This window comes from Papio anubis, chromosome 12 (genome assembly GCF_008728515.1).
Source record: "Papio anubis isolate 15944 chromosome 12, Panubis1.0, whole genome shotgun sequence".
NCBI lineage: Eukaryota > Metazoa > Chordata > Mammalia > Primates > Cercopithecidae > Papio > Papio anubis.
Window position 1 is genome coordinate 78,667,477 of NC_044987.1, and position 14,486 is coordinate 78,681,962.

The window sequence follows — 14,486 nt, forward strand, 5'->3', positions numbered from 1 at the left end:
ATGAGCTTCCACCCCAGCTGCCATTCCCTCTCCTCTGCCATCCCCTCATCCTACAGCTGGGCCCCCTTCCTGCAACCAGACCTGGAGTGTGATGGTTGGAGCTGGCGGAGATCCAGCTGGTTACTATCTGGTCCTCATCAATCCCTCCTGCTCTGATGCCAGACAAGTGTACCTCCCTTCCTGAGCCCCAATATCTTCCTGCCTCCCAAATAGGGGCCCAGCAACAGCATTGGCCTTCTGCTTTGGTTTGTGTCTTAAGCTCCTGTTCTAACGGGATGTCTGTGTACATAACACCCTGATAATGCTGGACCCACCTGGTCTTCACCAGATGGTGGTATAGAAAGATCTGCTGGGGCTATGGACAGACCCTGCAGCCTGGTGGCACCTGGAGACTTTGGAAAGACTAGGACTCTCTCCTGCCAAGACCAATAGGACTCCTTGCTTTCTCACCTTGGGCACCCTGTGTGATGGGGCAAGTTTTGATTGGGTGATAGGATTGGAGGGGGAGTGGAAAGAGAGAAATGTCCATGCTAGTGCCTCTCCAGACATGTCTGGCTTCACCTTTTACTCCATGTTTTTGGACCTGACCTCCACTTAGGAGAGAAGATAAGTTTTTTTCAACAGTTCAAGTCTTATTTGCTGTACTGGGTTCCTAAGATCCTGTCATGTGGGCACGTATGTACCAGGTCACTCCATGAAAGAGAGATAAGGAACATGGGGAGCACAAGCCTCCCAGATTGCAAAATGGCCCTGGGTAAGACAAGAAGAATGAATAACTGTTCGGAGATGCATAACCTTGGGGATAGGATGCGTTGCCCTCTAGGTTACAGAAGGTCTGGCTGTTAGGTGGCCCAGAGAGCCTTGTTCTACATGTCTAAGAAGCAGAGACGGGTCTTGGCATGGAGACAGGTTTCAGTTTGGTGTTGGAAAGAGCTCTACAACCCGGAAGGCAATAAGCACTGTCTTGAGAGCTTCAGAGAGCTCCATCGAGAGAGGTGTTTGGACACAGGCTGGACAGCTCCCTGATGGGATCCTGTCCAGGGGATTCCTGGATTTAGTGGGAAGCTGAACCAGGTGCCCGGAGGCATCTTCTGACTCAGGTTGTCCAACGATGCAGGTCTTCATTAAAGTATCAGGTGCGTCTGTCCCACAGAAGAATGGCGCTAGCAGGCAGGATTGGCATGTCTCTGCCTGGCAGGCCTGCCATCGAATAGCAGCAGCTCCGGAGAGACCCTCTCTCTTTCTCTGGTCCCCTAGCCTGGGAAAGGGCTCAGGACCCTGGAAGGGGACCGGGGTGGCGAGGCCGCCGATTGGCAGCGAGGCGCCATGTGAACTGCACTGGTTGGCTGGTGGGAGGGAGGAGGAGGCGGTTTCCCGGGTAACGGGAGGGCAAGGAGCGGCTGCAGCGGCAGCGGCCGCGGCTGAGAAGCGCGGGCCGGAGTGCGGTGCGAGACCGGCAGGAGGAGGCGGCTCCGCGAAGCCGGTGTGGGCGCAGGTAGGAACCCCCTACGCTGCCTCCCCCAGGTCGGGTCGGGCTGGACTGCCCGGTGGCGGGACCAGCCTGGGAAAGTTTGCGGTGCAACTGGATGGGCAAGGAGGAGAGGACTTGGGGATGCTCTGTGCTGAGCTCCGGGGTCCAGAGCAGGGCGGAGACTGCCGTTGGGGAGAGGGCCGGCCCCTCATTGAGAGGCTCGGGGGCCACACCTCTGCTTCCGGACTCTGACCAAAGGCCAGGGCCTCTCAAGCTGCCTGGCCGCAGCATAGATACCGGGCCAGCGGACTCACAGCCACCCCTGCACGATGACGGCCGGCGGGCCCTTGTTCACAGATGCGCTGGGAAACTCTTCCCCAGCAGATGCGGGGCGGGCGCGCGGCGCAGTGCTCCGAGGCTGCTCTGCGAGCTCGGGGGGCGCACTTTCCCGGTCTCCAGCGACACTGCGCACGCCCCCATCCGGAGTGGGTGTGTGTCCCTCTGGGCGTACGTGCTTCAGGCTGTGCCACCTCCTGTGCGTGTTCTTGTGTTTCTGACTGTCTTGTTTGCGTGTCTCTGTGGGTTCCCCTCTGCGCGATTGTGTCTCTGGGTGTATCCCCGCTTGTGGGTCTGTGTTTGCTGTTGGCATGGGTGTCTGTGAACGCCCTCTCCAGGTGCTTGTATCTGAGTACCGCTGTTTGTGGATCCTTCTGTCGGCGTCTCTGTGTTTTCGATCTATGTGCGTCCTCCTCTCTGTGTGCTAGTCTCTAGGTGTATTTATGAGCATGTGTGTTTTCTGTCTGCGCCTGTGTTTTCTAGCTACGTCTGTATTCGAATGTAGGTCCAGTACCTGTCTGCGCGGGTCCCTCTGTGGGGGTGTGCTTCCTCGTCTGTGATCTGAGCTTCTGTGGGTATCTGTGTATATGGATGTGCGTCTGTAAGTCTGTGTGTGTGTCTGTCTGCATGTCTGCGAGTGTCTGCTGTGCTTTTGTGGGTCTGTGTCTCTTCGCTGTGCCTGTCTGTCCATATGTGTGTATGTGTTAGTGGGCGCGGTGTAGGTGGATCGGATCCGACCCACGCCGGGGGCAACTAGGCCGGGCCTGCGGTTCCCCTGGCTCTCGCTCTCCCACGCTCCGGTTAGCTGCGGGCGGCGGGCTAGGACGCGGGCGGGGAGGGGGCGCCGGAGCACTAGGAGCCGCGGTGCCTCCCGGGTGTGCGCTCCGCTGAGCCGGCTCCTTTCTTGCCTGCAAAGGGACTCAGGCGGTGGCGGTGGCAGCCTGCATCGCCCAGCTGGGGCCCTAGTGACTTATTTTTGTGTGTGATCCTTTCTTTTCTTCAGGGAAGAGGCGGGAGCACGCTCCGCTAGCTCGCAGTGCGCAGATAAAGGCGCCAGGGTTGGCGGCTGGGTCAGCCCTGCCTCCCCTGCGGCTTAGCAGAAGTGGCCGCCTCGCTGGCTCCCTTTGGGAGCAAAAAAGCCCCTAGATTAGAAACTCAGCCCAGAAACTACCATGCCTCCTTGGTTCTCTTTCATACCTCTTACGTAACTTATTTATTGATTGATTAATGAAAAGCTAGATTTCCAAGAAGCTCTTCTGTTTCCCCTATTGACACCAAGGGCTAATTAAAAGTGCGATGTTGGTGATGAGTGTTAATTAGACCATTGGAAAGACCCCTCTTTTAGATGCACCCTTCTTTTAGAAGCTTAACTCCAGGTATAAGATGAAACAGGTCAGACCCCCTAACCCTCCAACCTTTAATCCAGATTTAAAAACCAGTTTCCCCAGTCCCGGCAGCCACTGGAGAGAGGGACAGGAGTGAGGAAAAGGCCAAAGGGGCATTACCTGATTTTGAAAAATTTGGAAAAATCTAAGGATATTTTACCAAAGCTGGGCTCACAATTCCAATACCCACGGCAGAAGGAGTCAGTTATACCTAAGAAGGCCTGGCCTGTGACTTGTCTGGCACCTGGAATCCTAAATTGGCATTTAACAGGGAATGAAGTTTTACTGCAGGAAGGGACTTCAGCGGGTCCCTCTGAAGGATGCCTCTACGTCTAAGACTAGGAAGTTTTTCCTGTACCATCTATGTACTAGGCTATATCTCCAAACCTGTCTTTAATCTCTGCCCCCCCCCCCCACCCCTGGGGGATTGCTCAGAGGAAGCAGGATTTGGGGAGATGTAGAATGGGAGTTTGAAGCCTTTGGAGGCTGTTTGTACCAGGCAGGAAAAAGTCTTGGCAGTGCGTTCAGAAGAAATTCAGTAAGACTGGGCTTGTCGTCTGAACTTTGAGGAGAAGCCAGGGCTTGCCCTCAATGCTCCCCACTCATCTTATGGTGCAGTTTGGCCAGGCCTTCTCTTTTTTCTCCTTTCCCTTGCAGCTGCTCCTGGCTGACTTATGACACAGAGAGGAGAAGCGGCTGATACATTGCTGCATTTAGGGATCAATCCAGCAAGCATGTTCATTTCTCAACAATTCAGTTAAATGTTCCCTGACTGAGTCCTTTCTTTCAGCTCATTTTCATTCAAGTGTATTTAAATATCCTGAGATTTCCCTGGCAGTAAGAAACCAGAGCTTTTACATCAGGGCATACTCTCTTGAAGTCTCCTCTGCTCAGTCAGGAAATAGACTGGATGTGGCAGCTAGCTAGCTGACAACAGCATCCTTGCTTCTCCTCTTTCTCCTGTGACTCTCTCCTCTCTGGCTCCAGCATAAGGACAGCAACAGCCCCAGAACTGGTGGAGACTGACTCCTAGAAAAAAACAAAAGACTCACAGGAGGTGTTGAACATCCTCCCACTTCCTGCTGGTTGGGAGGTATTTCTGTGGTGAGAGCGTCTGTCCCCATGTGCACTTGGGGCGTGTGCGCCGGCTGGTGTGATGGGATATGACAGGGTCTCACCCAGGAGAGAGCTCCAGCACAGGGGCCTGGCGCAGAGTGCAGAGCTGTTCTCAGATACAGAGAAAGTCCAGAGCTGTCAATGAGGCAGCCCCAATGGAGAAGGCCTTCCAAGCAGGAGACCCTTTTGGCACCTGGCTTTTTTTTCTTTTATTATTATTCATGAGGAGGGCTAGTAGCTATGAAAAGTATAGATTCTGAACTCAGCCTGCTTGTGAAAAGCCAAACAACAGTACTTCTTCCAGAGCAGCATGGATATGAGCAGGAACTTTGAAGTCAGACCTAGGTTCAAATTTTAGACCCATACTTCCTTGCTGTGTAACTCTAGGCAAGTTACTTACCTCTCTTATCTTCAGTTGTCTCATCTTGAATACAAAGCTAAACTTCTCTATTTGAAGCAAAAGAAGTGACACACACAAGACCTTAACAGAGATTTGCTGAATAAATGAATATATGAAGCAGTAGCTAGCACTCAGCATATAGCAAACATTCAGTACATGTTAGCAATTATCATTTGATCACCTCTTCTGTGTCAATAGGTGATCTTGATCTTTCCAATTTTGTGTGGTATCATTCTCCTCACTTTAAAGATGAGAAAACGGAGATTCAGAGAGGTTAAGTTACTGACTCAGGGTCACACAAGAAGCTGCAGCGTTGAGATTCGAACCTAGGTCTGCCTGAGTCTTTTAGTTTGAGGTTTCAGTTGGATTCAGAAAAGGGTAATGCTTATAGCCAGTTTATCAGAGTTTACTTGCATTGTGGTCTGGAACTAAAAAGAATGATTCTGAGGTTTCACCTTTGCAAGGGATCCCTTGAAGGGGCTGTGGAGAGAGCAGTGGTGAGCAACAAGAGGGTGTCTACTTTTCTCTAAAAACTCAGCTACTTCCTGGGTCAGCAGAGGGCTTCAGTCATTTTGTCTATAATGTCAGCCACTCTTGGATATACAAGATAACCTTCTGAACATTCTGCTCCTCACTGATTTTTACCAAATTCAGAACATCTGTGACTTGGGAATTCACTTGCAGAAATCTGTTCTGGCTGAGTGTTTCATGTGTGTGGGAGAAGCCTTCAATTAAGAGGGATGTACCTGTGAAGTCACATCCCCTCTGCAGCTTCTCTCCCAAGCATCTGCTAGTACTTCTCCTCCTCCTCCTCCTCCTCCTCCTCCTCCTCCTCCTCCTCCTCCTCCTCCTCCTCCTCCTCCTCCCGCTTACAAGCCCTCTGTGGCGGAGTCTCATGTCCGCCTCTTAACCTGCTTTGGCACTGAGCTGTGCGGAAGCCTTTTGTGATAGGGGATGGCTTCGGCCTTATTCCAAAGTAGCCACCAGTCAGGACAGCTGCAAGGGAGGGTCTGTGGGTTTCTGTCTAATGCCGCTGCGGCCGGATCTGGCCACAGCTTTCCCGGAGGCTGGCATGGCCTGAATTGTGGAATGGCTAGTGCGTTCATTACAAATGCTGGCAAGACTAGTGCCTTTTAGTAAAGAGCTCCCCACCCCCCATTCCTTTCCTTCCTGATGGTGCTGGTGCTATGGGAGGAGGCATTCATGATTACTTGTTGATATATCTTCACAGGATTCTCAGATATGTCCCCACCTCTTGGACTGTTTATGGGAGAGTGTACCAAGTATGAATATTTTTCTTGGTGCAGAGGTCCCTTCCTTTCTCCTCCCTCCCTGTCCCTCTGAGCCTCTGTGACGTCAGCCAGGAGGTGACTGAGTGTCTGCTCTATCTGCAGGTTCCCAGGCAGGGAATGCAGCTCTGTAGTCAGTTGCTTTTCGTCCCTGAGACAATCTCTGCTGCTCTTTCTCACCCTCCCTGAGGACCCTGGTGTCTTGCCTGCCATACACTGCCTCCTGCAGCTGTAATTGGGGGAAAAATGTTGATGCTTTGTGCTTCACAGACCATTGCTTCCCTGTCTCTTCATACTTTGGTGCCTTATTCCTCTGATGATGATGATGATGATGATGATGATGACGATGCCCCCCATGGAAGTTTGAAAGATAACTCATTTCCAGCTCCGGTGTGCTTATTTCCAGAACACAAGAAGTGGGGAGCCTGTGAGGCCCCTGGAGGTTGCTTGTCTATTAATGTGCTCAGAGGAGCTTGGAAAAAGATCATCGGCTGCTGCTTGGTTCAGGCCTCACTATGTGGCTCCAGATGGTGGGAAAGACAGCTCAAATCTGTACTTTTCTACAAAAGACAAATCTGACTGTTGAACGTTTTCTCCTCAGGTATGGGTCTTACACCATGAAGGAAGACGACAGCCCAGGAGGGGAGCCACCACTGTGATGAACGCTTGCAGGAGCCATGAGGGGCGGCTTTCCGCGCAGTGTTTGCAGTGATTTATGGGAGTCAGGGGCTGCCAGAGAGGGATGTGGATGTTATCAGCTTGGTGGATTAAATGCCCATTTACATTGTTATTGACATATAAATTATCTATGCCAAGGAGACAGTGAAGGAAAGGGTTTCTGGGGCAGTAATGTGGTGTGTGCCTCAGGATATGGACTTGTCTTTGCCCAGATTTGTCCTCTGGGCTCTCATGAAGCGAGTCTCAGACCTAAAGTAAAACCCCAAGACTTAGCTCTCATGATGCCGGCAGCAGTCACCCTCATTGCAAAGGCAGCGGTGCCGAGTGAGGTTCCCGAGTGGATTTTAAGAAGACAGGAAGACCTTTGAAGAGGTGGTGCTAATTTCCCTGGCTGGCGGGAACTCTGTCTGGCGGTTGCATGCATCACTTTTGTGTGGGTTATTTTGTTCCTCTGTGGATTTGGAAGCATCGCTGAAGGAGAGAGAGGATTTTATTTCTGGGAAATGGAATCAGTTTCTGAGTCCAGCCAACAGCAGAAGAGAAAGCCCGTTACCCACGGACTGGAAGATCAAAAGAGGGTAAGTGGCAGAACTTTGTTGGTTGATTGGATTATGGTGCTGGAATTGCTAAGTGTGATTCAGAGAGCATAGGTGGTCATCATTGAGTATGCTTGTCTGTCTTTCTCTCCAGAAGGAGGTAGCATGGTGGCTTGAGGTTTGCTATGTCTTGATGCTGGGTGTCTTGACTTACTGGTAGGCAAGAAGAAAGATAAAGAAAAGGGAAAAAAATTCAGTCCTGGCAGCCAAAAAGGCAAAGATTTATAACTGTTAACTGAGGAAGTTAACAAAAAATGTTGGTGTTCTCAAAGTCCAATATGAGTTTCTTTGTACTGAAGCCCCCTTCGGGATTCACACACTCTTAGCACCTTTTGGAAATGTTGCTCCTGACAGTGGAGGTTTTGTTTGAATTATTCTCTGTGTGGTTGGCTGGCTCTTGTGTTTATGGATCAAAAACATATTCTACTGCACTCTTTGGCCCTATCTGTGAGAATGTCACAGCCGTTTAAAATGGCCTGTTGAGTATAGGTCATTTGCTGTCATTGGCCTGAAAGCTGCAGTCACCCAGGACCTGTGTCTACCAGTTAAAGTTCAACTTGTCTTTAAAAGGCAGACGCGTTCGGGAGTAGCATAGAGTAGTTGGTTGTCTAGGAAGAAAGTTGAAGCTGTATCTTCTCACTCTTGGGGCGTAGCTAGGACCGGGGGGTGGCAAGGGTTAAATACAGCTCTAGCAGAGTCCAAGCTTGTGTTAAACTGAAAATAATTTCTGATATTTCCTTTGAAATGTTGTAGATGGTAAAAAAAAAAAAAAGACTTCTGGTGTTCTTTCAGAGTGGTGTGGATATCCCTCTCCACCTGAGTCTCAAAGATTGACTCTTCCCAGTGTGAAATACACATGGAGATGAAAATTGTCCTTCTGACTCTTCCCTATAATTTTATATGCCTCTGTGTGTGTGTGTGTGTGTGTGTGTGTGTGTGTGTGTGTATAAAAGGATTTTGAATCGCATTTTCTCTGAACTTCCAAGGATAAAAATAAACAGAAATAAACATTTATAAACATAAATATTGACTCCATTCCTAACAAAAAATTCAATTTCCGAAGCTGCCATCACTATAATTTGGGAAGAATGCCCACTATCTTGGGAACCTAGATAAGTGGGATTTGTTTTGTGATGTTTGATTTATTAAGTGTATAACCTACTAGACCTGTCTACTCCTATTTCTACAGAAGCTTTCTGAGAGATTGGAGAAAAATCAATAATAGCTGTGAACAGAACCCAGGATTGACTGCATTTGACTAAGTATTAGCCAAGTTTGATATCCAGACACTTAGCGGAGGAACATTTGGGACCTCTGACACTGTAGACAATTTTAATTGGGCTGGTACAGCAAGATAATATGCAATTATGATGGCTTCTTTTTGGCTAGGTGTAGATGTCTGCATTTCCCATCTGTTCTTGGCTCTGGCTGCGTTGGGTCCACATGTACTATGGAGCCTCTGGAAGTAGAATATAACCCCAAGTGAGGCTCTGTGGCAGCTGGGGTAACATCAATTGGTCATGCTCAGCTGACATTCATTTTAACTTGAACTCTAGCCGTCATGGCGATTATTAAATTTATAATGATATATGTAAGATCCATTTTAATGACTCTCCATGCTTGGGTGAGCTCTCACTTGCGCTGGCAAAATAAGGCTTAATAGAGTATTACATTTCATCTTCTACTGAATTTTCTGGGCTGTGGTTGAAACTTTGCTTAGAAAGAATTAGATTGTTTTTCCTGATAGGCATTGTGATCGAGTTCCACATTGCTCAGAGTACAGTTTCTGGGCTTCTAGAAATACCGCCACTGCAGTAGCTTCTGTTGGCGGCAGCAGCTTCTGTTGGTGTGTGAATGTGTGTGTTTGTGGGTAAACATACACCCCATTTGCGTCAAGTGTGAAGCTAAACAAGCCTCTCAGCGTGCAGCCTGGAATGTCTTGTCCACGAAGCTGAAAGGCGACTCTACAGTGTTTTGGCTCATATACTTCGGGTGAGCTGAAAAATCCTCTTTGGGGGGATTGGCTGAAAATCCAACAAAGGCACAATCGAGGCATCTGCTGGAGAGCTGGGAAGTCTCCACCAGCATGCTTAAGTTACCAAGCATTCATTGGCACCAGATCCCCCTGGCATTTCTGTCTGTGTGTAAGGGGTGTTTAGGGAAAGACAATTGTGGGATAAGTCAAGAGACAAGGCAGAGGGCTAGCTAGATTCAATTTTGCTGTATTTCCCAACGTCCCAAGAAGCAAAAGCCACTTCTCACGCACCTGGTTGTAGCTTGGTGATTGTTTTGGGGTTTCATATGGATGAAATGGCTAGTTTAGGGCCAACTAGGATCTGGAATTTTGTAGGTACATGCATATACCTTCTGCAGTGAAAAGTGTCATGGACTATAGAACTAGAGACCTGGGTTCAAATGCCAGTGGTGGTCTGTGCTAGCTGTGCAACCCTGGGAAACCTACATAATCTCTCTGATTTTTAGAGTCTACATTTTCAGCATAGGACAATAGGGATTTTATTATAGGGATATTATTAAGATTAAATGGAATAAAGCTGGGAAGGACTTTGGCCCTTGGTAAATATTTAAGAAATGTTCTACATATCCTTGGTATAGATTACAATGTGGGCTTTCTTCTTTTCCTTTTGTTCTTAGCAGGTTGCATGTGATTTTGTTTTAAATCTTTAAAAAAAAACTCAAGTAATATATGCACATCACAAATTTGAACATCATAGAAGAATACAGAATATAAATAAATTTCTCATTTCTCTAATTCTATCTAGCAGTGACTGCTATTAACAGTTTGGTACATATTATTCTTGACTTTTTTTGGTTTGTGTTTCTTAATAAAATGGATTCATGCTATACATATTTTTAGGAAATTTGCTTTATCATTTAAAATAATGTGGGTGTCTGTCTGAGTCATTACATACACACCCAACTCATGCCTTTTAGTCACTGGATAGAGTTGCACTGCAGAAGTGCCAACATTTATATAACTAATCCCTTATAGATGTACATTTAGGATGTTTTCAGGTTTTTGGTTTGGGCTCTGTTTTTTGATAGTACATAATTCCAGTATTCATCTATTCAACAAGTATTTATGAAGTGTCTCCTTGTGCCAGGCACCTTTCTAAGAGCTAAATATAAACCAGACATACAAAGCCACTTTTTTCTTGAAGCCTATGTTTTAGATCAGTGCTCTCCAATAGAACTTCGTGCAATGATGAGAAATGTTCTATTCGTGCACTGTACAAATCAGTAGCTACTAGCCATATCTGGCTACAGAGCACTTGGAATGTCACTAGTGTGGCCAAAGTTTAAATTTTATTGAGTTATAATTAGTTGAAACTTCAATAGCTGCATGTGGCTAGTGGCCACTGTGGTAGACAGTGCCTTTCTGAAAAATCAACAACAGGCAAATAACTACACCATCTATTTCCAGACACTGGCCTATGCTCTAAAGAAAATAAAGAGGGCAAAGTTGGTGTAGTGAGTGAGAGAGGTACACATTTCATATTTATGATTATTCTTGAATTTCCCTTTTAATTGATGTATAACTTAGAGTCAGTAAAATGTGTGCTTTTAAAGCTTACAAATCAATGAAGATGAATTTTTCTACCTTGTACACACCTATGCAGCCACAGATACATAAGATATCAAGATCTAGACCTCTTCTCTTGCCCCAAGAGGATGAACTTTAGCTGGGTGTAAGGGGATGCCTCCCTCAGGAGGTGTCTTCTGAGCAGAGACCTTAGTGGCTGGCCGTGGGAAGATCAGGAGGCAGCCCTCAGATGTGAATGTGCCCACTTGTCCCTTGTGCCAGGAGAGGTTATCATTCGGAGCTCTCAAAGCCCCTCCCTATTCCTTTGAAGACTTATCTGGGTTCCACATATAGATGGCAGCTCCCTATGCATCCCTAGCTCTTGTCAGATTCAAATTCTGTGCTGAAGTGAGGAAAAAGCTGGGGACGCAGGGGGCTTCTGCATAGAGAAATTCAGTGAGGTAAGTATTGTTCAGTGCTCTAAGAACCTACTTAACTAGCATAGATGGGAGAAGTAAAATTTCCCTGACAGACACCTATTGATCAGTCAAGGGAATGACTTTTTGATTGATTTTTCTCTACTCTTCTTTAGAAGTTTGTCCTTCACAGACAGAGGTTTCCCACAGAGGATGAACACTGTAAAATAAGAATTGTTGGTTTTTTTTTTTTAAAGATGCTTGATGACTGAGTAGTGACAAAGACGGTTCAGTTTGAATATTCTCCTAGCTGTCAGCTTCTCAGCATGAAAGCATCCTGGAGCCAGTTTTTAAAAATGACTTTGGAGAGTGTGAACTCAGGCTCAGTGTAATTAAAATTTCCAGGGTTGGCTGAACTGCTCTGGATCTGCCAAACCCTGCCCTTCAAAGGGCAATATATTGTCATATTTACCCCGTCAGCCTCTTGTCTTCATTTTTATTAATGGCATTCGCAACTTCCTCGTCACTTGGGTTTGCAACTCAGAATTGTTTGACCTCCCACCTCACAGGCCCACCACCTTTTCATTCAGTCATCAGCCCTACTTTTTCCTGTGCCACATGTATCTGGTGCCTGTCTGTGCTTATTTCAGTTTCACTGCTACCACCATAGTTTCAGGTCTGGGAATTCTTGCCCAGGTAGTGGTATAGCCTTCTGGCTGGCTTTCTTGTTTCCATTTCTTCTTCTTAAGTTTATTCTCCATTCCTGGCTAGACTATTTGTCCCAGAGTCCAGCTATTGTCATCCTACTCAGTGGTTTCCCACTGTGTCTTCCTTCAGAAGGAGCCATCCTCTCTAGTCCTTGGCAATTTACATTGTCACTGACTTCTAGGGTATAATAGATGAAAGCTAGAATCTCACTGGAGTCTCATTGACCTCAGTGTTAAACCTGGAGGCATTCTATACACTCCTGGAGCTGTTTCCCCAGTGGTATTTACATATACATAGGTTACAAGGTGCTCAGCACTGTGCCTGTCACATAAGTATTCAGTAAGTGGGGATTACTGTGATTACTATATTCTCCGATTCTCTTACCCAAAACTTCTCTTCTTGTAAAGCTCTGATTGCTCTTTCCTGAACAGACCTTACATTTCCGCCTAGTTCTGAGTCTTTGTTTATGTGTCATGCCCACCCACCCAGAAGGCCCTCACTCCCAGACTCCTCATTTATCCTCCATGTAGAATGGATCCTCCTCCTGTTTCTATACCTTGCTTAAGTGCAGCCTGGGTAGGAGTTCACCACATTCTCCTTATGTCCCAGACATTTTCCCACATGTCACATCTCTGAACCAGATGGTTGGCTCCTTGAGGAGGTCTTCTCCATCTTTTCATCAATAGGCTCCCAGTAAATATTGGTTGAATGAATGAATGTTGCTTATAGGATTGAGATTCCTCTTTCCCTGTGGTCATGAGGTGAATCTGATCCTCTTAGATTTAATATGTTGTCTACTCATAGAGAGAGGAGGGAGAAATAAGATTCGAGGGGACATTCAGGAGTTCTCTCCAGTCATCAAAACATTCAATGAAGGAAGTCTAGACTGGGTCTGGTGAGTAGAAAAAGGCATATTGAAGTCACGATTTGAAGGAAGAAGCAAGAGGATTTGCGTTAGTGACTAGACCTAGCAGATGGAGGCGGATGAATCTCAGATGTTGCCAATCTTCAATGCATTGCATTGGTGTCTGACGGGGACTGGCAGCCCTCTGGATGGAGCAACTTGAAGTAATGACACCTTCTAATGCTTCTCATGCTAGAAGTGACTTTGCACTTGGTTTGTGCCGGTGGAAACAGGGCAATTGTTATTCCTTTTAGATGTAGAAGGAAAACAAGTGCTTTAAAGTAATTTTTCCAAGTACAAGTGGTTAGATTTAGTGAAGTTTTTGGAAAGGATTAAAAAAATTTGATCAATGGGGTAAAGGCAGGGAAAGTAACTAACTTATATTGAGCAATCCCTGTGTGCCACGGAGGAACTAGCACTCCTTTTACTTTACCTCATTTAGATACCCCAAACCCATGATGCAGGTATTATTAACCTGTTTTACAGATGTAAAATCTGTGATTCAGGGACTTCTTTAGGGTTCCACAACTTATGTTGTCTGCTAGACTCCAGGACCCCACTGAAATTTTACCTTGCCAGTAATTAAAAATTATTTTCCCAACTTCTTTGCATCCATGCATAAGTATGTACACACACACACACACACACACACTCCCACTCTCAATGTGGCTGTTATTAGGACTGCTTTCCAGGGAATAAAATGGCCTTCTTCAATCAGTAGTGGAATTTCTAGCCTCACTGCTACCACCCTAGTTTAAGGTCCAGGAATTCTTGCCTGGATGGTGGCATAGCTTCCTGGCTGGCTCCCTTGTTTCCATTTCTCTTTCTTCAGTCCTGCATGGTACCTGTATAACATGTTACAGATGTTTTGTTTACCTGGGAACAATGCCCATGTCATTCAGCAAGTCAGGGCTGCATGCCACCACCCTCCCCAAGGTCAATCCCAGGCCAGTAGTGAGGCTGAGCTACTTTAGAGGGATTTTCCTTGGCCATAGTGATATGAGCTCTGGGGTGCTAAAGGTGTGGTTAGGGGTCTGGATTAATGGATACTCACATGTTAGGTGAGGATGAGGCTTCAGCCCCAGCTCCCCAGATGAACTGAAATGCTTGTTTCCTGGCCTGGGCCAGTGTTTGTTGTTGCTCCTTTGGAGCTGGAGGTAGCAGCAGTTACAACTGATCTGCCTTCTGAGAGGTCGCTGCCTGTAGGGCCCACCTGTCTTCCTGGCATGAACGAAGGGAGTGTTAAGCAAGAGCTCAGGATGGACAGGGAGGACCTACCACAGCACATTTCACACATCACTGAAGAAGAATGGAGAGAGACTGTAGCGAGATGCAACTCCATTCAGTAAGCTTTGAGACCTGATTCAGGGATAGGGTCAGGGGAGAGGATGGCAAAGGGGTCAGACCAATTCCCTGCCTTCATCTCAATGAAGAGAATGTGAGATAGCACGATTAGTCTTCATTCATTCATTTATTCATTCATCCTACTTTATTTATTGAGTACCTACTGTGTGCCAGCCAGCCACAGCATGAGGCACTGGGATCATGATGATGAGCTTAGATATTGTCTCCTGTCTCTGGGCACTTCCAGTGTCTTGGGGGAGGCAATTCGATCAGCAGTGACTGTGATATTAGGTAAGCATCTT

General features: G+C 47.0%; 1 protein-coding gene across 1 annotated transcript in view; it reads left to right on the forward strand.

Annotated features, from left to right (window-relative positions):
• The first annotated feature begins 1,416 nt into the window (after positions 1–1,416).
• NAV2 (neuron navigator 2) overlaps positions 1,417–14,486 on the forward strand; it is a 768,631-nt gene continuing 755,561 nt past the window's right edge. The window contains exons 1-2 of the mRNA XM_021926842.2: positions 1,417–1,495; positions 6,599–7,253. Coding sequence (XP_021782534.2) covers positions 7,179–7,253 — 75 coding nt within the window. The 5' untranslated portion in view covers positions 1,417–1,495; positions 6,599–7,178. The remainder of the gene's footprint in view (positions 1,496–6,598; positions 7,254–14,486) is intronic.